Source organism: Rhipicephalus microplus, unplaced genomic scaffold (assembly GCF_043290135.1).
Source record: "Rhipicephalus microplus isolate Deutch F79 unplaced genomic scaffold, USDA_Rmic scaffold_15, whole genome shotgun sequence".
Lineage (NCBI taxonomy): Eukaryota > Metazoa > Arthropoda > Arachnida > Ixodida > Ixodidae > Rhipicephalus > Rhipicephalus microplus.
In genome coordinates, this window is record NW_027464588.1 from 21,010,204 (window position 1) to 21,035,173 (window position 24,970).

General features: G+C 44.1%; 1 protein-coding gene across 1 annotated transcript; it reads right to left on the reverse strand.

Moving 5' to 3' along the window:
* Window positions 1-1,387: 1,387 nt before the first annotated feature.
* Window positions 1,388-16,126, reverse strand: LOC142784614 (neprilysin-1-like). The gene is made up of 6 exons (XM_075883039.1): window positions 16,106-16,126; window positions 12,817-13,092; window positions 10,611-10,872; window positions 7,406-7,593; window positions 3,802-4,712; window positions 1,388-1,823 (listed from the first exon to the last, which is right to left on the reverse strand). The coding sequence occupies exons 1-6, from the start codon at window positions 16,124-16,126 to the stop codon at window positions 1,388-1,390; spliced, it is 2,094 nt and encodes a 697-aa protein (XP_075739154.1).
* Between the last annotated feature and the right edge of the window lie 8,844 nt (window positions 16,127-24,970).

Here is a 24,970-nt window from a genome sequence, read left to right on the forward strand (position 1 = left end):
TCGCCGAAACATGAATAGCATGATAAGCATGCTCCGCGCGCCGTGACATGTGTGAAAAGGCAAAATGGTCCTTAGAGTGCTGTAAACCTAAATATGCATTGTTTAATAAGTGCATATGAGGAAAGTCAATGACAGGCTGTGTTAGCAATTTACAGGACATGTAATTACCAATCAAGCAAGCGTCCCCTTCTCCCAAGAATTTCAATGGCTTGATCCCTCCCCCTGACTACACACACTCACGCATGCCAGAGTGCTTCCATCTCAGTTCTTTTTTTGTTTTAGGCAATACGGTGACAAAGCAGCATTAGTCAGAGAGCATCAGAGTCACTCCAGAGTTAGAATAAAGTTTCTGGTTGGCTGCACAAGCACTCCATTTCTCCGGTAGGCGCCTTGACGTAATAGTCTTCAAAGAAAGCTAGAAAAATTGAACTACAGGTATACCTTGTTGTGATAAGTGGCGCGACACTACTAGTCATCGAAGAACAAACAATGCTGTCCTTGCTCAGTCTATGATGATTCGGTGTTAGCAGGTTATCGTCGAACAATACTAACACATCCTAGCATCTATGCTGCCTTCGACGGCGCACGAGTTCCCGAAAAGTCGCCAATAACGGCGTCGGTACATTAAATATTCTGTGATGCATATCCAAGATATTACCTGTGATAAACCAGAGGGCAATACAAAATGCTGTAGTGAGATCTTTTTCAGCTTGCCAAAGTAACGTCAAGGCAAACAAGAAAACATGCAACCAACATAAGATACCCTAAGGTTCATGTTGATGCAATTTTATTTATTAACAACTCACTGCATACCCAGTAAGAATATAATATTAACTTATGTAAAAAGAGGGGAAAGAGAAATAAACATGTTATGTTTGAGCAAGAACACAATTTGTTAACAAGATGAAAAAAATGGTACGCACATGAACAGTCCGAAACCTAAAATAACACAGAATAATGCGAACAGACGACACTATTAAAAGTGCAAATAAAAGATGACCAGTTTATTATATTATCCAAAAGGTGCACCAAAAACAACGACGTAATCATGAAGTTATTGCATCAATAGCGCATAATTAGCCACGGCTGAGTTTTCAGCAAGTAGTGGCACAGAAACAAATCAGTATATTTAAAAACATTATTTCTCGATATATAAGGCGTTAAGGATGCTGCATGGTGACGTCTCGTTCGGCGTACGACAAGCGGCTTCATACTGGTACTTGTACCACGCACGTGAGTTCGTTATGCCTTTATCACCCTTTCAATGCAATAGCCTTCAAAAGTCCGCCTTTCTTACGCAATAAAACAAGCTTTATTATAATTATCTCTGCTCATATGATCTACTTGAAAAAACCACAATGTGTAGATCGTAGATATTCGCAATAACTCAGAGGAACTCGCACGGCCTCCCGCTCACCGTGCGGTCTTCACAGCGGAATGCCATGCGAAAACGCGCCGTCTTTGTGACCAGGTCACAGAGCTCTGCACGTTCTTTGTCTCCGCAGAAATGGCTACACAAACTCACGAAGAACGTTTGGTCTTCACTCATTGACTCCAGGAATCGGAGCTTGGAATAGTTTTGCGTAGCGGAATCGCTGTCCTTGAAAGCCCGTAGAGTCACGTTCAGGGCGAAGACCTCCGCGAGTGCTCGCTTCTCGCGTCTGATCTTCGCATCATAGAGCGAGCGCTTGAGCTTCTGAGCCCATCGAGAATCTGGCTGACCCTTCCCGTCGAGCATTCTTCCGTGACTGTCGAGTGCACGAACCAGGCTACGGGCGATTTCGAAACCCAGGCCACTGAACATCATGAGACTAGAGCCATGCCTGCATTCAAAGCCCGCAAGGTGAACACGTCATCAATGCTGTACAGCCAGCGGCAGAAAGGGAGTGGTAGTCAAGTTAAAGCGAATGTTTGAGTAAGTTGTTCCACAGTTATGAAAGAATTTAACAGCGCACAAAAACAGGCAATCCAGGGAAATGCATTTACTGCTCTTAGGTCATACTCAACGCTGTATATGTGTCTCTCCCTGTCTGCTACGTTTTCTTGAAAGGTTAAAACTTCCCATAGGCAGTCTAGTAAAGACCTTAAATTTATTATTACAACGTGAACGTTTCAGGCTTTCATCAACACCAAAGTGCATTGCCACCTCTAATTTGATAAAAATATGTCATAATGGTACGCTTTTGATGTACAGATAAGTAGGCGTTATGGGGCGATCTCAGTATGCTTTCTCCACCGTAAATATTCACAGTTAATTTGAATACCATTACTGAAGTGTTTGAGCATTTTGTCTCCATCTGACTGTTGTCGCGGTAGCCAGATATCTAACCCAAGTTCTTGTACTTAGCTTCGTGACATCAGAGCGACCAAGCTATGCCACCGCAGATATAGTTCATGTCATCAGTAATCATCTAGTGTACTTCCCTCTAGTTCTAGCCTACTTTCTTTCCTTATGTGTGACCTTCAGATCCGAAGGTCACAGATGGCAAGTTGTCTTTTCGCCCACTTCACTTACTTCACGGCTATATCCAGAATATTCAAGATACACTTGAAACAGTACAGTAAACGTTCCCCATGCCTTCGTTGGCTTCATTGTCTGCTGGTTTTCGTTGAAGATACAACTAGAGTATGGCGCATTCCAAGTGTTCAAAGATCCTGCACGCAGAAATTTGGACCACCTATTCTAAGAGTGTCTTCGTTCCTGCATACATCAAACTGAAAGCACGAGTCGCTTTTAAAGTGCACCACTCCGCCACACTCTTGTGTAATTCTTTGGCTTTGAAGCATGAGAAAGAGATAGAGAGATTGTAGAGAACAGCAGGGGCATCCATATTCCCGGTTGTGTTGAGCTCGGCTCACATTCTGCTCCTTCGCGACCAGTCTCAGCTTATCCTCGAGATAGGAGCTGGCCGAGACTCTCTCCTATGGCTTATTTGTTTAGAAGTGCCTCGATCATTGCACTGTTCAGCCATAAGGCATGCATAGTTGAGGCGTTCAGTGCAGATCGCCTTCCCCTTTCTTTAGCGTAACATAAAGAGACACTAAAGGAAAATATAAGTCAGTATTGATTGCTAAAATAGCGGTCCAGAAACTTCGCGGTGCCAATTTTGTGTCAAGGTAGTGATTCTTTTGAAATAAAATCATGGTTTAGCTCCGCATCACGTGAGCATACTTCGCATGTCCCACCGGAAATTATCTGTTTCACGTCACTGATGTCATGCCCAATTAGGCCCGCCTTTACTGCATGGCAACATACACTAGAGCAAGAGTAGCGGGAGCTACAGCAGCAACAACGGCAATTGAACAATTTTCTACCATAGCCTCTGCGATGGCCAGCACACAGCGTCTTTTGATTCGTTCAATTGAACCCGGCCTGATGGCACCGCCTATTTAGCATAACCAGGCAAAAACAAAAGTTTAACCGCTCGCGCAATTCCCCATAGTAACGTCAGGCGGCTCTATTTTCGATAAAGCAAACAGAAACAGACAAGCAGCATTTTACTGTCTTTTTTTATACACAGGAGTTTCTTTTTTATTGTAGCTAGTTTGACTACTAGTGAATAATAGTAGTTGGATGATCTGACGTCCTCGGGATCATTGTCAAACTATCGCACTCATGGGGAATTTTGTGTGGTACGTTTAGCTTAATTTCTCGGTAAATAGGGCACTGCTGTTGAAAATATATCCGTTTTAGACGTTGTCTTACATTGAGCTTTCACTGTTACATAATTGTTATTTGCCTTTAGTGTCTCTTTAACATCTTTCAAAACCAACTATTGTACTCTTGTTAATTCCACTCACCTTCTATAGGAAGGTGCAAGGAGGGCCCACACACCGACTTCAAGGTAATTTTGGCTGTACAGGTAGCGGACGCTACGAGTAAACCAGTGGACGCGCCTCGTGAAGAGGCTGGAGTAATAGCGGTTGTTCCTCGACTCCTGCAGCACTTTCATCGTTTGAAGCCACAGAGAGAACAGCGACGGGCCTTCTGCGGGAAACGCTGTGGTGATCTCGTTGAGCGTATGTCTGCTGAAGAATGGTTCGGGAGGCCAGAGAGAAATGCCTAGCTCGTCGGCTATCTTGGCTTCCGCCCTAAGCCTTGTCAACGGAGTGATACTATTAGTATTCGTTATGACAACGCGCAGGGCGTTAGTAATAGAATCTAATATGGCTTTCACGTCGGCCCGTTGCGATGCGTTGAACAGTTTGGACATGTAAACAGCGACAATAGCGAGACCGTGCATTTCGTGAACAGCCAAGAAGCACAGAGTCCTGGAGCTCAACGTTTCAGGGTTTTCATGCCCAGAAAAGAACGTGTCGAAGCGGGCACCCATCGTCCACCCGTATACGTAAGCGAACATCCACCCGGTCACATTTAGAGCTACTTCATACGGTAGATCTTCGAGCATGGTGAAAGCGTCGTTGATTGTCGCCTTGTTAAAGGCGAGTATTTTAGTTTCATTTGAAAGGGTCATGCCGAGAGTGCCTTGAAGTGAGTTCCGTAATGCGGCCAGCCACTGGTCAGAACCCCCACTCCGAGACAGGACATGAACTTCTGCGATGGGCAGAATTACGTCTACTTCATCTGCTTCTTCACCCTCCGGATCTCGTCGAAAGGACAAAGTGTTCCGCACAATTCCTTCATCAAGACGCAGGTCGGTCAGTTCTCTTTTGCTCAGCGTCACGGTGCCTCCAGAGAGAAAAGACGCCATCTGGTTGCGTAAGCACAAAATATTTCTTCTTAAATGGTGAGTGAGAAGTGTATTGATGCTACAAAATAACACGTTTCAAGAGACTGTTGTATTCCATTGAAAGTGTTTACGAAAGCATGGCTTCAAAGATGTACCTAATCGATAATTTGAACATACCCTATATAGCAGGGGCAGAAACGTAAGTGCACAACAAATGCAGGAGGCTCAAAATTGAGCTTCTTTTTTTTACTTCGAATTTGGCTCTTAGAAAAGTTAGCGCTTTTTAGCAGGCTGTGTGGAGTTACTAAACATTGTTAAGCAGAGCAGTTTCATTGCCATATATATTCGACGTACAGGACTCTTGCATGCTTTAGATTAAAAAAAAACGTTTGTCATTATTACAGCATCTTGGGTCAATTGTACGTCCTGTGAACGCCAGCGGGCACTTAAAACCTACAAAGGCGACTCAGAATCCCACCCAACAAATTAATGGCAGCAATGAGTCATCGTCTAGCTCTTGTACATGGCATCGTGTTATGCCAAATATATACTGGCTTCGCGTCATGTAAACAGCGCAATGTATTTCCAAACTTGTAAACGCAAATTCTGGACATTTCCGCAAACTTTAAGCAACAGAACTGCTTGAAGTATCCTTTCATTATTGCTAGCTTTTTCGTTGCACAGCAGTAAGATAACCGGTGAAAAACATTCAAACGGGGTGTCTCTTTCGAGCCAGCATTTCGGTAACTCACATTGCTTATATGACGTCCCTTATGAGTTGATGCCCTTATGAGAGCGGGACCACTTCTCCAGTCGTTGGCTCCAGCGACACACCCCTGTCTCAAATTTTTAGCGTGCTAGCGTTAGAGAGCTCGTCTCGCAAAAAAAAAAACCGGCGGTGGCGTCGGGCCCGTTGGTTATGAGCGATAAATAGTCTGTGCGTCTGTGACCGGAAAATCAAGTTACCGATATAGCCATGGGAGGAAGCTACATGTCCATGCATGCGCGAGCGATCACACTGAAAAAGCCTCGCGTTCGAAGAAAAAAAAGTGGTCAAGGTCACGAGGCGCGGTAGTTTCTTTGTCCTGCTACCTCTCCCTGCTTAGCTTCTAGTGATTTCGTGGGGACGAGAGAAGAGATAATCCATCTTCAGCGTGCGACAAACCCTTGTAACTCCACTCGCACTGGATGGATTCTTAAAATTTTTTGTGGCGCTTCATTCGTGAGGCAATAAACTCTTCTAGTGAATTCATTCTATGGTTACTTGAAGAAGTGTTTCAGGGCCCCTCTAACGCGTCCTGCAAGCATGATTAAGTAATGCCTTACCTAGTTCCCCTTCTTTTTTATTCACCGCGCAAGGAGCAACGTAACTTAGCTGATTATCTGTAAGTGCGCAAACCTTATTAACAATACGGCATCAGAATCTTAACAAACGATGCCCCATGCACTTAAAATTCATCTATGGTACTTTTATGATCACTGATCACCTGAATGACGTAGATTACCTGCTCCCGGACAACGCCTCCTTTATTTCTTTCAGTGCCAGTGCGGAAGCGCGTTCATCGACGGCGCCGTGAGTCCGCCTTCGTACAGGGAATAGTACGTGATGCGAAGCTGCATGAGAGGTCGCGCTAGGGAGCCCACATGACCACCTGTTTTCTGTAGGCTCCCTGAGTCGCACTGCTTGGGTCACACGTGATTCCGCACGCTTTCCCCGGGAGATGCGAAATACATGTTTCTCACCACAATATTATACGTCTGTCACATTTGTTCTTTCATGCTTCTTTATTGTGGCTCGAAGCAACGCCGCCACCACATCACGGCGCAGCGCATGTAGCAGCGTTGCACTTACGCTTCGCCATATGTTGCCCGCTTAGCGCCACGAATGGCGACACGCTATCTCGAAGCCATATTTTTTTTACAGAGCCAGCGTGACCACCAACATAGTGTGCAAGAAGAACGCGAGACGCCACCCCACAGATCTCTACACAACTCAGTGAAAAATTCGTATGATTTTCGTCGTGAGGCATTGCATGAGGGGACCCCTTCCTCCATGACAGCAAAGCACACGCGAAGGCTACGCGATGGGTGAGAGCATGGAAGAGGGTAGAGCAGAAGGCGGTGAACGGCTAGATTGGGCACATCTCGCTGGCATTGATCAAATAGAGGAGGCGTTGTCTCGGATCACCAAAGGTGTGGTTGCTATTCTACTATTAACTTGATTTTAAAAATATTATGAAATATTAGGTGCACAGAAATTAAACGTATGGAGAAGCGTCTGACACGAAAAATACCGTTTCATTACTTCTGCACTGTTCTTTTGTTGAACTACTTCTCTCCATACAAATTACAAAGCAAAGTTGTCCGAAGAAGAAAGGCATGAAATTAAAAGCAGCACTCGCAAAGATTAAGCCTAGCAAACCATCCAAGCGCCAACAATCGTGCTATTCCAATCAACGTATAGGAAAGCTGATACCTGGAGGACAGCGCACATTTCATAATACCATGAGAAGCACTCGACAGATGAAACATTGACCAATGCCAGAAAACTATGCGACTGTCGTCGTTCAACTCTGGTGCGGTACTTTAACACAATCACATGATCAACTGCACTTGAAAACTTCCTGTTTCATGTCATTATGAGCACATGTATTTACATATCCAGCGTATTCATATGCAAAAGAACCATGTTTTTATAACACGACCTGCTGTACAACTCCGTCGTATGCGTCATCTCCAAGGGACGAAAGCTGCGCCATGCGGAACACAGGTACAGGTCCTGGGTCATCCAGGGTGAAAATGAAGCTTTCTTCATGGTCCAAGTTTATGACGTTCACGTCGAACCAGAGAGATACTCGCCAGTTCAGGGACAAGTCCACCAGTATGGGAAACACCGGGTTACCTGCACATGCAAATGCGCACAGGTGTATTCTTTTTATTCCATGCTCAAAATCAATACCATTGATAACGAAGCCTCGTTTGTTCTGAGCTGAACGTGAAATTTCTTGACAGAGTCTGTCATTTCAACACCCCAAAGTTGACACCAGCACGGCCTCTTGGATAAGTTTTTGGCCTGTGAATTACCCTTCCAATACGATACCACTGAAACATTCTTTGAAAATCTCGAGGTCTGTGGCTGCATGTCATATCGGTATAGGTTCGTTGAGCAGAAGCGACTCATACATCTGTGACATCATGGCACCCAATGAGGCAGGTGCCTTTGCTCCCGCGTGCATTGTAAGGTTTGGCTACCTCTCAATTGACACCTCTAATCCCTACAGCTTACCACCCACTATCCAATGAACCTAACTCTTCCAGTACCTCAAACAACCTCTCACGCTGCATGGATACCTTAGGGGACCCTCCAGAGGCCTGTCGCTTTGCTCGTCATAACAGGTACACGCAACGAATATCTGGGCAGCTCCATTGCTAACTCGTCTGCACCCATATACTTAACTTTTTCACTGAGGTGTTTTTTCTGAAAACGTTCACACGTAGTTCCTCTACACTTTCAAAGCACCTGATTTAAGTCAGTTTTTCATGCACTCAATACTTCTATCCACGTCCTCGTCTACAACTGCGCTGTGCGTAAGCTTTCGCAACTTCACGACACCAGCCCGATCTAGTTCTCGTGCGCTAGCCTGACTAGGCGTGATCATGGGCGTGAGCTTTATTGGCGTATATAATATGTGCCAAGCCCGTCTATAACCCATCCTAACCTTCTAATGAGCCAATTTCGCAAGCCATTCTAAAGTCGTAAATTCAGTTTCAAGAGTAGCAAGTGTCCTGTCCTAGCCTTCATTGTTCCCTTTAAGTGTGCTACTGCACTGTAAGTTATATTCATCAGTCACCAACTAGTCCAGCTCTCAACGTTACTGAAAATCATTTCACTGATTCTACTACGAGCCTTCCGAAACACCACGTGTCACTCTAAGTTCGCGTCAGCCGTCCGGCTTGCTTCCACACTTAGCGAGTGGAGGCCACTGTAACTTGAGGTGCATTGCACATCAATAAAAAGAGTGGATGCTTGCCTCCTCACAAATGCGGGTGCTCTGTATGACATGCTCTAGCTAAGGGCTAGTGTTCAACAATGTTGAAATCAGTGACGCATACTGCTGATTGTCTTCACAGGTCCACATGCGGAGGAGCACCATGTGGCCTGCGACTGCCTTCCGACTCTGCTCACCATAGATATATGAACAAAAAGTGGATACACTAGGCCACTTGTGATTATTTACTGTATAAATTACAGGTTTGTTTCAGTTCAGCTTATTACCTAAAAGGCCTCCTTCCTAGGTAGCTTTGCATAAGAGGGAAGTTTCGTAGATGTTCAAAATTAACGGGAAGCGTAGTTTCAGTGTTTCAAGCAATCAACGATACAATCTTGGAAAGCAGATGAAGCAGAATAGTTTATGCTATCCCATAACTCCTTCTTCTATTGCACCAAAGCCGCCGTATGCACGTAAAATTTAGAACGTGACAAATATTCAAAATAATAATACCGTTAAATGCCCCCGTCGCCGCAAAATACACTAGTAAACATTTGTAACCCGGGAACTAAGAAATAAATACTTGTACGCTTTCATGGTCTAGATTACTTCTAGTGATAAAATGGACTTTTCCCACTGTGTGATCTTGATACTGATCCTTTCGTCTTTAACCCTTTACTACAAGCTGTAATCGTAAAACTCGTACTCGTAAAACCCATGCAAGATAGCTTAGCCCCCGTCATCATTTTTGCGTTAATTGCACTTTGAAAAGTATGAATTTTTTCTCAATAGTATTGTCAATATTAGTATACCTTCCTTGAGGCTTTTCAAATACTACCAAAAAAAATATGCCCAGCAAGTGCAAATGCCATGGCGAAAATGGCTCACACTGACCTTACCTTGTTTTTTTCCTATTTTTTATATCATATGTGCTTGTCTGCGTGCGTATTCAATATAGCCATAGGTTAGCTCGGTGTACGCATGTTTCTTTTTTAGTGGCACACCTATTAATATTGCACAGCATTGCAGCTGCATTCTTCAAACTCTCATCACTGCTCAAAGGAAGAAAAGTTGCGTTCGAAAAATGTTTATCCTGTTTACGTTATTCCTTTCACCACAACAGGCACCATAAAAGCTTGTGCGTAACATTTTTCGTGTCATATATGAAAACTGTATATAAAAGACCTTTCTTGCGAATGAAATGTCCTAAAGAATAGGTTTCCGGCAACCTAGTACTGTAACCCATCTTCTAGTAGCTCTGTGAACCCACGAGGTAATGGACATCTGTGGAAGCCACGGGGCGCAAACACCGGGAGCAAAAGAACACAAGGCTCTCAGCCGCATGCCGCAAATTGAATTGCTTCTGCTCGCTCCTTAGAGTATACTCCTAAATTGCTTAATTACATAATATGCAAATATTACTTGACGTTGCAAGCATATGACAATAGTAGTGCTCAATGACTTTTCAAATACGGAATAACTACAACAATTTTCGCTAGGACCCCTAACAATTACTCACTTTTAAATATGCGGTATCTATTTAATCTACTTGGCACCTGTAAGTAATGTACTAAAGCACAAAAAGGAAAACATAGTTGTGTGAGCGCGTCTATTTTTATTCCCGCGAACATTATTGGGAATTCGGCGCAGCATTTTGCTTCAAAAAATAACTGTTAATAATAAATATACAAGTGTTCAATATATTATAAGTTATGTGCGTCTGAAGTTTTACCAACACCTTATCAATATTGCCACAATCACTGAGCAGCAGAGAAAGTAACTAGCAAAGTTAACGGATTAACGGGAATCAGCAGTGCTATATGTCTAAGCACCTCATGTCTTCTTGAAAAACATTTTAAACGTATTAGAGTTTATGCATCATCCATACGCTTGCTGAATGACGCAATGTAAATTTTTGGTGACACCTTACCTGACTCTTTGCTTGCACGTTTGGGTAGTTTCGGTTCCATGGGCCACATCATTCCATGTTCACGCGTAAACTGGACGAATGGTGCCGGATCCGTAGTCTGTGGTCTATCCAGGCACATGTACAGCGCCCGCGAAGCCTTCAGTTCGTAATCGTGCGAGATGCCTGTGTCCGTCCGAGGAACTTTTTCTAATTGGTGCATGAAGTGCTCCACCTTTATACTGTACATTCTTAGCACCTTTTCTTCGTCAGTGTCGAAAGCCGCCTTGGTGTGATTAGTGCAGAAATACAGAAAATGAGTGCCATGTTTAGCACATAAATGCTAGCAAAAACACGGTAAACTGTTTTTTTATGAATTGTTAAAACGACTACATCGTTTAGTTGGATTTTTATTATATTTAGGGCACAAAATGGTGAACATTATTAATATCCACGTCGCAACAGTAACTAAACATAAATGAAAGTTTGGGTGAAAATTTGACGCGTGCCACAAAGATATAGTAAAGCATATAGGTTACTAGAACTCCTATCCCTCGATATGTCGTCGCTCTCTGGCTTACCACCTCATGACTCTTTCTCTCTCTCTGCACCTTTATTCCTATTCTTTTAATCCCTCCTCACCCCCATCCCTATAGTGAGCTATTGTTGAGGTGTCGCTCGCCGAAGCAGACAGTTACGGGGCTCACTTTTCTCTTCCTTTCTCTCTTAGAACCACTTTGTGAATCCCATTTTACGTCAAAACTGCCATGTCAGCCTTCAGATAGGACATGGCAAGGAAAAGCGGCAGAGGGTTTGACGCCGTGCCATGGTCAGAATATTAGTGCACGAGGGCCGCATGTCACTGACCCCTGAGTTAGACCATTTTAACGTGCACATATATCCAAGGGCACAGATGTTTTGGCATTGTTCTCTCATCTAATCGTGGCCACCATGACCGGCGATTGAACCTGCGCTGTTTAGCTTAGTAGCCATATAACCTTGGCCGCTGTAGTACCATTGCGGGTAATGAGTATAACAATGTCAGTACTTTAACTTTGGTGCTTCAGGAGACATTCGCCAGAATTACAGAAGCTTAGTAGCTCAGATATGAAGCATCTGTCTGTGTGTGTGCTGCGGTGGAGGGTGGAGTAAGGGAACGTTCAATAAATAGCAAAATCTCTAACAATGAAAAAACGTTAATCTTTTTATAATGTATCATTTTCCTCTATTCTCTGTTGTACGAGCCTGCAGACTCCCCCCTCCCGCTTTTCTTGTGAATGGAAGTGGGCTCCAACCCACGCTGTGCCTATGGTTTACAAGCGAAGCTGTGCGGTTACTTTATACGATATACCAATAGGAGATAGTAATAATATATGGATTAATGTGAACCATAAAATGATTGACAGCAAAGCAAGGGTGCTTTGCTTCCGTGTTAGCACTTTTTTTTCGGGAGTCCTAACTTGACATGGCCTTCACATTGCCACGGCCGCTGACATAGCGTTAGACCAAACAAACGAAATCGCTACATAAAATTCGTTGCCATAGAGCGCGTTCTCCACATGTGAATCCACACATGGTGAAAGCTAAGTGCTTCGAGTTAATAGAAAGCGCCTAAACTAGTTAAAGTATTTTGAAAATACATTACAAGTGTTGACACAAGCATAGCGAAACTGGCGTTAAGTCGTGAAAAGTCTAAACCAGCAAAGCTGGATGATTCTGAAGTCTTCTGACCTTGCTACTAGGCTATTTCAAGGTTGTTTCTAGGTGATCCGAGCAAATTGTTAACGATTAGGTGTTATATTGGCTCCCACTATGATAGCAGTTCAGTAACTTCTGGACGAATGCTTAACAATAGAGAACGCATAACCATAATGAACAATAGGACTTTGCGAACAATACATACCCAAAGCTGCACTTGCGTAGAAAACACGTAGCTAATGCTTCGTAATTAGCGGAAAAGTTTCATGATAGCTGCGAGAAGATTTATTACGGCACGCGTAGTACCTCTAGCGGTGGATACTTCTAGCATATATTCATCGAACAGTTTTGTAAACATGCACCTGAAGAAATCCAGGCATCTTTGGCTCTAAAGCCGAGACTGACTGCTGTCGCCGAACTTTGATTTTAGATGTTACGTGGCGATTCGCACCTTGCAATAACTGTAGTTAACACGGTCTTGCTTGCAAATGATGTATTGCTTCAAGAATGACACGAGGTTTCGTGCACCTACGTTTCCACAGACGTATTGGTAGAAGCGGGAACACGGGTCTGCCGACAGGTTGAGTCTCGCGAGCAGGGAACTCCCGAACAGGATGCAGTCTTCGGTCGTGCAGACATATTCCTCGCTACCGTGTCGTGACGCCAGTTGTCGAGTGATGAAAACAGTCATGGCCACCACCACGAGAATACAGAGCAAGATAGCGCTAGACAGCGTCGCCCTCGAGGCCTCCTCTTTTCCTAGCTCGAGAACCGATGGCGAAGACGAACGGCACCGCACGGGAATGACCTGAAAAGGGAACAGGTGAAAACAGCCTCCTCAAGACAACTTCGAAAAGTTAGGCAGATCGCCCGCTGAAGCGAGATGTGTAAGTGACAACAATGTTTTTTTAGAGGCGAAGCTTCTTATAGCGGCACCCGTTCGTCCCTCGTAGCCGTTGTAGTATGTAACAAATAACATTTTGACCTGCAAGGTGGTGCCGGTGAGAGATTTCTTCTGTGCGTTGTTGAACAATAAAAAATGCTCAAATGTACAAGGCAATCGCTACTAAGGGGGAATGAGCGACAGGATCATTCGGCTTTTAGTTAACACGCACGCTGCAATCCCCATTAGCAGCCATTGGCATGTACATTGAGCACTATCTGACAAGAAAGGGTTGCTACGTTATACTCGCTGGGCATAACCTCCTTGGTTTTAGAAAGGTTTAGTGAGCGTTGGACCGCAGTGCCATGAATACAGTGAACTAGTATATACCATGAACTCGAGGTGGTTAAAGGTGGGAAGTAGACACGAAGCGCAAGCCGTAAGAAAGTAAAAGCCGAATTCTCCTGTCTCTCATTTCCCATTAGCAGCTATTGGCATGTACCTTGAGGACTATCTGACAGGAAAAGGTTGCTACGTTATCCTCGCTGGGCATAAGCTCCTCGGTTTTAAAAATGTTTAGCGAGCGTTGAGCCGCAGTGCTATGAATACAGTGAACAGGTATATACCATGAACTCGAGATGGTTAAAGGTGGGAAGTAGACCCGAAGCGCAAGCCGCAAGAAGGTGTGTGTGTGCCACCTCTCGTTTAGTCCTTGGAATGTGCGCTGGATGGCGGTGCTTCTATATGGGGAGTATATGATGAAAAGATGCGAGATTGTGGTACTTGGTGTGTTGAATAGATGGACGAACGGAAACACAGACAGATGCATGGATGGGCGCATGAACGGACGCAGGGGCGGATGCATGGACGAACGCAGGAACGGACGCACGAACACACGCACGCACGGACGGGCGGATGGACGCATGGATCGTCACACAGACGGACACATAGACGGACGGAAGCAAGAACGAATGGACGGACGAATGCTTCGCCCCACTCTCCATCATTCACTCCGTGGATATGCTGCCAATTTTTTTCATCGTGGCGGTGGCGGTAGCGTTGCCGCGAGGAGAATGAGCGGAGTGCGCGCAGACCCAGCGGAGCGGCCATGGCGTTTCAAATCCCCTAAGACCAGATTCTGGAGAAAAAGAAACGAAAGAGGGCGCGGGAAAGTGAATGCGGTCTCATATCAAGTTCTCTTGGCATTGAAGCGAAGGCTACGAAGTCAAATCACGTGCGTCCTGTCCCCATTGAATGTAGTTCAATAGCGCTGGTATTTCCAACGTGAAATATAGAAGTTCCAACGTTATTTCCAACGTACAGTTATGTGAAACAGGACGCACCCCGCACCAGTAAGATATTTGTATTTATTTTAATTCATTCGTTGTGACCTCCCGTTTTTGAACGCACGAGAAAGTCTCGCCTTTTGCAGGACACCAGAAAGAGGCAAATGCCAACACCACTTTATTCAAGTATCGTGAATCGACTGGCCCAGATATCAACCCTTCTCAACTTCTTCAGATTTGTGCTAAATGTCGAAATGTTTCACGACAGCGCAAGTTATGTTCAGGGCAAACAATCGATGGCTGGTTTGTAGAAGGCACCTGACGAAAAGTGAAGATTATGACATGCTGCTCAGGACGGGTCATTATGCCGTCATCCCTAGCATTTGCGTTTGTCGCCAAACTCCGGGCGCTTTTAAAGACCAAACCTCATAAGCGCGAAAATGCACGTGACAGCGACGAGCGATGCTATGAGCGACAAAACAGGGCATTCGCGCGACGTGTCGCGTGCTCGTTTTTGCGCGATCGCTCGGTTCTCCAGATTTGGAAACCGTCGCTCATCACCCGGAAGTGCTGGGCTCAAGCAGCCAATAACGAAAAACCGGAAAATACAAAGACTACATAGGTGCATGTGACTCTGCCCGAGTCACGTATGCGCAGCAAGAAACAACGCAATGTTTACGCATGTGCATATAAAAAAAAGCGCTGCAAGGCACTCATAAACACTTTTCGTTCCGTTACACAGCAATATATCTTACTTTTAAATTGCATACCGCTCACTACGAGGTTTTTTGGGGTGCCAGTAGACGGCCTCATGCCAGCAACAGTGGAGTTCGCTCGCCGAAGCCGTCGCGTGAATGAGGTTTGCCTGTGCCGGCGACTGATCGCGCGAAGACGGTCTACGTCGCATCGCTCGTCGCTGTCGCGTGCATTTTCACGCTTATAAGGTTTGGCCCTTATTCATCGCTCCTTTCGCTGGTGAATCGCCCACGTGACGGAAGCGTTCTCACAGAGAGCCACACTGAGAAAAATGTTGTCCCCGTCATATTACCCATCCCAACAGGTTAATGATGTGGCTGTGTGCTGTCACAGTAATTCTGAACAGGCAGCGACACCTTATGTGTACTAACTCGAAACAGCTGATTGACTGTCTAGCGAGGCCTGATGATTCCGTACGTGACACTACATTTAGGCTGTACCTTGAATAAATGAATGTTTGCTTCTGTAGTCGATTTGCTGTGGGATGAGGGCAGCAAAGTGTGAGAACGCAGAGGCAAGACACGTCTCTGAGAAAAAAGAAGTTGTTTGCTACCTTGGCGGAGCATCAAAAAGCGGTTTATCCCACAAGTCGACCTTTGGTGAGACGGGATATATTTAAAAGAAAGAAATGAAGGGCTGGCGAGCTTGGTGCTCGAGAAGGAGATCACGAGGAGTGGACAGATGTCATGCTTGGCACCAACTCTGATTTATTATTACATCGAGAATTGGGTGTCGGTGCATTGGCAGGTGACACCTGCGTGGATTCAGCCTGGTTATTATACGGCGTGGTCAGTTAAGTGGTTGCCGCGGCCTTCGTAATTTAGTACCAGTGTGTGAATAAACTGGCACGCTTGCCAGGAACTAAACAGTCAGACCCGTCCAGTTCTTCAACGTACCGTCGTGGTCATAGAAACCATCGTGATCACCCCTATCAGCCATCTTTAACCAGGCAGATTATCAAAGCACTGACCTTTGATACCAGGCTTTTGTTCTTCAGAACGTGTTGTAAATTGTGAACCCCACTGCGCCGTCTCACATTCTCTTGGTCCTCCGGTTCCATCTGTCCCACTGAAAAAGAGTTCCTTTGAAGTTTGAGTTGTTTCATTTCTTGAGGTGTACATATTGTGAGATAATATTAGAAATTCACCATAGCCACAACTGTTTTTTTTTTTCACTTGGTCACGTAAGTCACTTTTCTGACCCACCAGATTAAAAGAAAAAGATTGCTGCGTATCTTCGTGTTTTCCCGCAAAGTACGTGAAAAGACGGTAGTCTTCTGTCTGTGGGTGCTGTGTGAGATATGGTGCCATCTGGTAGTAACGGTAAAAGACAAAAGTTTTTTTTTTTTTTTAGAACGCTGAGCCACTGGTAGGTGGCAGCACAAAGGCGTTTCTGGTAAGAGTGACTGCCTGTGCTACCTTTAGGTTTCATAATAGGACATTTGTTTTCTCATGCCGCTAGCCACCATGCACTGCAGAGAAGATGGTGCACAGGCCGCAGCACCCAAGGCGGTCGCCATTTATCAAATGATCGTCGTGCACTCTGTAGCTCGTTAGCTAAACTGGTGCTTTCACTTGCTTTAGATGCATTTCCTGAAGCTTCCATAGCAAAGTACTTGCGTGCATACGTCACTACTTTCCGAAAAACATACTGCAATAAACAGTGCCTTTCGGAGGACCTATACTTTGTGTTTGTTAGTTGTTGCTTATCTTCCATAGCAGGCCCCATTTGACAATGTGACAGCGCCAGTGCGTGTTATTCGGTGCTACGCTACACCTTTGCGCTTTTCGTTGCCGTACAGACTAAATAAAGAAATGGCAGCATATCCACGGAGTGGATGATGAAGAGGGGGGCGAAGCATCCGTCCGTGTATTCGTTTTTGCTTCCGTCCGTCCGTGCATACATCCATGCGTCCACCCATGCGTCCATCCGCCCGTCCGTGCGTCCGTCCATGCGCTCGTCCATGCATCCACCCTGCGTCCGCCCATGCGTCCATCCGTTCGTGCAGCCATTCCTGCGTCCGTCCATGCATCTGTCTGTGTGTCCATTCGTCCATCTAGTCAACACTCCAAGTACAACAATCTCGCATCTTTCCATTATATATTCCGCATATAGAAGCACCGCCATCCAGCAGACATTCCAAGGACTAAACGAGAGGTGGCACACGCACACTTTCTTACGGCTGGCGCTTCGTGTCTACTTCTCACCTTTAACCACCTCGAGTTCATGGTATATACTAGTTCACTGTATTCATGGCACTGCGGCCCAACGCTCGCTAAACCTTTCTGAAACAAGGGAGGTTACGTCCAGCAAGTATAACGTAGCAACCTTTTCTTGTCAGATACTGCTCAATGTACATGCCAATGGCTGCAAATGGGGAATGAGAGACAGAAGAATTTGGCTTTTAGTTTACGCAAACGCTGCGATTTTTTATTGTTCAACAACACACAGGAGAAATATCTCACCGGCACCCCCTTGGAGGTCAAAGCGTAAGACATGTTACGTACTACGATGGACGAACGGGTGCCGCTTTGAGGAGCTTCGCCCATAAAACGCTTTTGAACTCTCATAGCAATGTCTCGAAAGCACGTGTTTCTTCTTTCTTCAGCGGTGGTTGATACGCCAGGCACGTCGCCTGGTGAACGGTGACACGCTTCGCCTGCATAAACAGAGTGTGGCTTCGCCGCGTAACTATAGCTGCTAACAAGGCAATATGGCAAACCTATTCACTACTTTGGTCACATAGGGAGCATATACAGTGACTTTATAGCTTTAGTTAAAGACCTTAATTTTTTCAGTGAAGCACTAGGAAATTCGCCTACCCGCTGATAGCATTGCATTTTCAGCCCAGCTTACTAAACAATTTGGCATTTAAAATTGCTTACCTATGCGTTTTCTAAATAAATATATTCACTGCCTAACATTGATGTATTGATGTTTTTCTTCAAGTAGGCGTAATATTCACTTCTTTGTTGACCATGTCCACAATTGTAAACACAGCGACCAGATTCAGATGGGTGGGTTTTAAGCATGGAATTTAAGTTTTTGCTAGATGCCTGAATTGTTGCACAGACACCAATAGGCAGACAGACAGAGAGACCAAAGTTTTGTCAAGAAGTTAAGCCAGCTTTGTGCGGGCTGGTTTGAGGCCTACAGGACGGCTTTATGCTCTCCCATAGTACAGTACCTCGTACTCTAAATCGTTAACAACTCGTTCTAAACACACAGACCAAAGTCTATGCGTTGAAGAATCCCGATTGATTGATATGTGGGGTTTAACGTCCCAAAACCACTATATGATTATGAGAGACGCCGTAGTGGAGGGCTCCGGAAATTTAGACCACCTGGGGTTCTTTAACGTGCACCCAAATCTGAGCACACGGGCCTACAACATTTCCGCCTCCATCTAAAATGCAGCCGCCGCAGCCGGGATTCGAACCCGCGCCCTGCGGGTCAGCAGCCGAGTACCTTAGCCACTAGACCACCGCGGCGGGGCGTTGAAGAATCCCGAAAAGGCTATCGTCTTCAACCATCCTCTTAAAAAAATAGTGGTGATATATGTACCATGGAGAAGCCCGATACTGGAAATGGTTATATGCAAGACGATTTGGGACAGAAATCTGTTATCCCTGCCGTTTGTGTTACGTAACATGGAGGGCTAACGCATCGTCTGTCACTCCGTAGGTTGCAATGTTGCTGGTGTGAATGTCATACTGCATCTTTTGTTTTCCCGTTCTTCCTTTGTTTGAAGTAGTGTATTAAAAATAAAATGCATGCTTCAAAGAAGTAGAATTACTTTTTTTAAGGAGAACAGCAACTTATAGACATTTTTACCACAGAGGATTCCCTCCTTCGTGGACTGCTGCACGGAAGTACAAAAGTTGAAGTCACAGCTTTGGCCACCCTGCATTTTTGGGGGTCACACATGTTAACAACAGCCGAGAGGGGCTCATGGTGGCGCCCATAGGGAATCTTCAGAGAAAAGATCTATTGCGGTCAATTAGTGGAAACCACGAAGTGATAACTAGCCCCTCAGCTCAGTCACGAACGTTAATGATGGGAATGAATGTTAATGGTGTTGAACGTCAATAAAGCTACGAACGCCAATGACGCGTATGGCGATTTTTGTACCGATTCCCTCTGTAGTACATATAACCGAAATGTTCAAAAAAGTATGACATAGAAGCTGTGAAAGTCACTCTGTCGTGAATCTAAACCTGACCATTCTGATATTTATATTTAGAGAAGTCTTATTTTATTTTTTTTTCCTTTCCTGTAACCATGTCCTGTTCCTTAGTTCGCCCTTCAGAATGCAGCGACCACTATGTACACAACCCAGCAGACCATCTCACAAACGCACACGAAACACACCTTTCCACTTTAGCCAATGGGTGCATGGCAAGCGTGGTTGCGAGGCGCACACTAGCAGCGCGTAGGATACAACAGAACTTCTGCGCAGTTTAGCAGTTTCATCTGCTCGACCTAAGTGTACCTAGGTCTTACTTTTGAGTCACTCTTGCATTTAGAATTTCCTGGCCCAATGTATTTCATACTTCTGAAGACTGTGTGTCAGAAGTTTCACAGAGGTATACTAAGTGCTGCAAACATCCCTGTCCAATTTAGCCGTCACTAACGCGAAGCATTAAGGAGTGCAGCACATATCATAGTACTTAAGCACAGTGCAAAGCACAGCACATACAAAGTCCACAGCATCAAAGTTGATCTAAATATATCATACCGATAAGTCTATCCTGAAGTCTTCCCGCTTAAAGTCTTCGCACAAGGGCGTCGTTCCACTCTAGCTTATGGATAACCGAGATGACAGACTGATGATGATGATGATGATATACCTTCATCTTTGCTGGCACTCGCCCACAAAGGGGGATCGGCCAAGAACCGGGCGGCTGGATCATCAAGTGTGTTCAGTCAGGCGTTCAGGAAGTCTCGTAGTTGTAAGTAATAACAATAGGCTAACAGGGTAAACTCTTTGTTGCCCTTATGTACTCGCACACAGCAGAGAAAACCTCCCTGTGGCTATAACCTAATGTAATCCCTCCGAAGGATAAAATTAGTTCCACGTTTATTTTGAAACCTAGCTTCTCAATTGGTTCGACCGGTATCTTTTTCTTTGATAAGCATAACGTTTACAGTATAAAAAGAAATGATCTATTGATTCCGATTCCTTGCAAAAGAGACACAACGGAGATGCTGTTAGTCCAGCTTTATGTAGGTAGTAATTCAGATGCGGAATTCTGCATCGTAACCTGGTGATTGTAGTTTCTAACTGCCGAGATACACACCACTGTTTGTTCCAGCAATATCTTAGATGTACGAAGTCTCTGACTTTATCCAATGATAATTTTTCTATTTCTTTGTGCAAACAAGTCTTTCTATATCTTAGTGCTGTTACGTAGGCGAAATAAAGTAAAATAGGTAAGATTGGTCCGCTTAAAGATGCTTTGGCTAACGAGTCTGCCATCTCATTTGGATAAATTCCGCAGTGGCCGGGTATCATAGCAAATGAAATTTTTTTCAGGTTTTCTGGTAATAAACTGCTAATCATACTCATTAATGTCAAATTTTTTGCTGTAGATAGTGCAGTGCATACTGAGAGAGAATCGGTAAGTATGACCGCTTCTCATTCGCTTGCAGGAAGTTTACGAAGCGCTAGAATTATAGCAAATAATTCAGCGATGAATATAGGCGTGTAATCTGGTAATCGAATTGAGAAAGACCAGTCGAGAGAAGTACAGAAGATGCCTATTCCAGCCTTTTTGTTCAATACGGATGCATCCGTCGCAATAATGTTGTTTATAGACAGATGAGTCAAGTAATCTTTTAACCGAATATTTAAATATTGAAGGGGCAGTTGTTTTGTATTAGAGGAAAAAATATCATCAAATTTAATTTCAAGCTTTATATTAGGTGTCTTCGTTATGCAAATCTGATAAATATTTACATTGAGAGGCTCTAGCAACGCTTGGACGAACCTAATCTGAGGGGAGTGTAGTCTAGACCATTGTGTTCCAAAGAATGCGGTTGGTTCTTGAATAAAAACGTATGAAGCTTGTCGCAGAGGCGAATTGCATATTTTTAAGAAAGTTTGGACTGTAAGAATTCTAAACCGAGTTAACAAAGGTGGAAGGCGCGCTTCCACATACAAAACATTATTTGCCACAAATTTTGGGAGCCCAAGACACAAGCGCAAAGCTTCTCTTTCTAATAATATTAATTGTCTCATCTTGTAAGCCGCGCTGCCTGAAAATAATACACACCCGAATTCCATAATAGGCCGTACATACATCTCGTAAATCATTATCAATGAACTCCTACGCAATCCTATTTTTCTGTTTCCCAATTTGCGTAACCACCCCAAGGCACGTGACGCTTTACAGCCAACCTCGTCTATATGGCTTTTCCAATTTAGCGTCCTATTATATACGATGCCTAGGTATATTAGGAAATCGACCTGGGGAATGAGCTCGGTACGATACATCAGGGAAATGTTGACACGATCCTTAAAAGAGAATGGCAGAAGCGCGCTTTTTTTTTGACGTTCAATGACATATGGATATTGTCAAGCCATCCTTCTAGCATGTTCATGTAATTCTGTAATGCCTGATACAATGAGTGCAGATCACTGTTTGTTGCAAAGAAAGCAATATCATCTGCATATACGTAAATTTGGATATTCTGATGAGTTGGAATGGAACTTAGTAATATGTTGAATAACATTGGGGATAATACTGAGCCCTGAGGTACACCTCGTGTCTGCTTATATTTTTTAGAAGAGCATCCATCCAAGAAGCAATAAAATTCTCTGTCTTTCACAAACTCTGTAATCCATGCTGTTATATATTTTGGAAAGCGATGGTCTTGCATCTGCTGGATTAGGATAGGATATTCCACTTTGTCGTAAGCTTTAGCTAAGTCTAGAGTGACTAGTGCACAGTATTCGCGGCGATGCCGAGCCAGCTGTATGCGACTTTCCAAATCTATATGTGCACACCAAATAGAGTATCCCGATCTAAAGCCAATTTGTCTGGGGTTTAGTATTGTGTGTTCATTGATGTAGTTTATTATACGGACATTTAAGACTCTCTCTACAAGTTTGACCAGGTTAGATGTCAATGAAATAGGCCTTACGTTATCCAGAGTAAACTCCATTCCCTGTTTCTTAAGTATCGGAATTATTTTCGAAAGCTTCCAATCGGCCGGAATCCAAGAATTTTTCAGTGAATAATTAACTATATTACGAAATTCATGGGGCGATATTTCGTATAACACTTTAATCATTGTAGAGGTCACCCCATCAGGTCCGGGAGCAGCGGGCGGTAAGCTCTTCATCACATCCGCCAGTTCAGCTAAAGATACCTCCTGAAAATCACAATCCACCCTCAATTTTACCATGAACGTTGGCATAATTGTCGTGAACCTGGTTTGCAAGCCTTTAGCAATGTTTTCCAAGAATTCAGAGAGTTCGTGAGGAGACATAATGGTGGATTGACTGCTTTCTGTCTGTGTAATCATTTTTCTCCCACGTAAAAACCTGAAAAGCATTTTCTTATTTTTAGACTTAGACAGATAATTAAATTTATTCATGTCATAGTCTTCTTTTGCTTTGCGCACTAGACGCTTAAAATCGGCGGCCATGAATTTATAATCACTCCAATTTTTGGGGCATTGGTTATTTAACAGCTTTTTCCAAGCTGCTTTTCGCTTTCTATACCCCCTGACACATTCTAGATTCAACCAGTGGCTAAAAGATCCCGCTGTGTTCGAGTTTACAGTAAACGTTGAATTTTTTAGTGATCGTTTCAACACCGCACATAGACTCATAGCCCTAAGGTCTTCCTGCATTTTCTCGCGAAAAGTTAACGTAGAATTTAAGTCTTTTTGTAATTTAGCATAATTTACGAATGAGCCAACTTTCCCTGCCAAACTAAACCTCGAGAACTTAATTTCAAACGTAATGGGAAGCTGGTCGCTGTTTGTAGCACAATCTAATATATTCCACGAGGATATGCTTAAAGTGGGGCTGGAAAATGTTAAATCAATAGTCGATTTAGAGTTACCTCTTACAAATGTAGCATCGTGTGAACTCAAGCAGGAAAAGTTGTTATCAAGCGTCCATTCCTACAAACGTCTTCCGCATACATCAGATTTGAATCCCCAAGACACATGGTGTGAATTGAAATCACCACACAGTACTATTTCTTTTCTGCATGAAGCTACCATAATATCCAGGCATCTCGTGTCTTGAACTCCTGCAGGAAAGTATACGTTTGCAAAAGAGAAAGGCGAGCAGTCTGGTAGTGTTATGTCTAACACCAGAATTTCGTAATTCTTATCCATACACTGATACGATATCTTGGCTCTGTGACTAAATTTAGTTGATATTAAGAAAGCCAGACCGCCGCCTCTACTCGACCGATCCAGCCGTATTAATCGATAATTTTTCATGTAAAATTTTTCACCGTTACCAAGCCAGGTTTCCTGAATGGCAATTATGTCGGGAGAAATTTGCGAAGAAATATATTTTAAATCTGTAGTTGCCGACCAAATAGACCGGCAGTTCCACTGCAGAATTTTTAGGGAACCTATTTTGATGCTATACTGGCAGAAGAAACTGCCTGATCCAGAATATCTTTTTTCAAGAAATCATTTTTTGAAAGGCTCTCAAAAAAGTCTTTCTTTGACAAGTATTTCTTGGATTTTGGGTTCTGAGAAGACTTTTTAGAAGGGGGAGACCTGTTACGTTTTAAAGTTCTTAGAGATTCTGTGTCCATATCTGTAAAGTCTCCTGAATCATCTGTCACAGATTCTGACTCAGCCTGAACTCTATTTTTTGAAGGTCCTGCTTTCGGAGAGATAGATCTATGATTGACTGTCTGATTTTCCTCCTCTGTACCTCTTGAAATCAACAGAGCGTGGGAATCCCAATTTTGCACAGAAACTGTACCAATGATTTGTGTCAGCTGTTGTGTTAACATATCAGCCAAGGCTTCAAAAAGAGTAGCTGCCAGACGCTGCATTGCCTTTTCAGTGGACTTTTCAATAGCCTCAGTTATCGACCTTGCAAGCGATGCATCCATCGCCGCTGTGTGACGGGATGTTATGCCTGCGTAACCTTTCGATCTTTCATGCATTTCTGCTACCGCCTCCCTCCTAGAGCAACGCCTGCGTTCTATGATTTCTAGAACACCCATTTCTTTTACTTTTGCACCACATTCAGCAGAGTCTGCAGGGTGCGCTCCATTACACAAGCAGCACTTCTGTTCATCGGATTTGCAATCGCAGCTGTCATGGCTCTCTCCGCACAGACGACATCTAGCCTGTGATCTGCATGCTTTCACGCTGTGGCCGAATCGCCAACATTTTGAGCACTGCAAAGGTTTCGGGGAAAGTGGTTCTACTTTGTAGATTAGTGGCCATGCCTTAATTTCTCTTGGCCTAACTCTTCCTGCAAAAGTTACTATAACTGATTCAGTAGGCGATTTTGTTTTATCAGTCGTTCGGGTGCATCGATAGACTGAAACTGCCCCAGCTACAGCAAATAAGTCAAGAATTTCTTGAGGTGTCAGACTCGTATCCACCCCACGGACTATGCCCTTCGTACATGCAAGATGATCTGGAATAAACGGGCTCACCGGCTGTGCAGCAAATTCAGAGCAATTCAGGAGCTCTCGGACGCAATCCTGGTCTGCAGAGCAGCACAGGATACCCCCTCGGCCGAACTGTCGGACCTCCGTAATCTTCTG

Excerpts from the sequence above, each read along its gene's own strand:
- LOC142784614 (XM_075883039.1), bottom strand. The coding sequence starts at position 16,126 with ATGGTTTCTATGACCACGACG. Across the intron at positions 13,093-16,105 it reads TGGTTTCTATGACCACGACG|GTCATTCCCGTGCGGTGCCG; the intron begins GTACGTTGAAGA and ends TTCCCTTTTCAG. Across the intron at positions 1,824-3,801 it reads CTTGCACCTTCCTATAGAAG|GCATGGCTCTAGTCTCATGA; the intron begins GTGAGTGGAATT and ends CTTTGAATGCAG.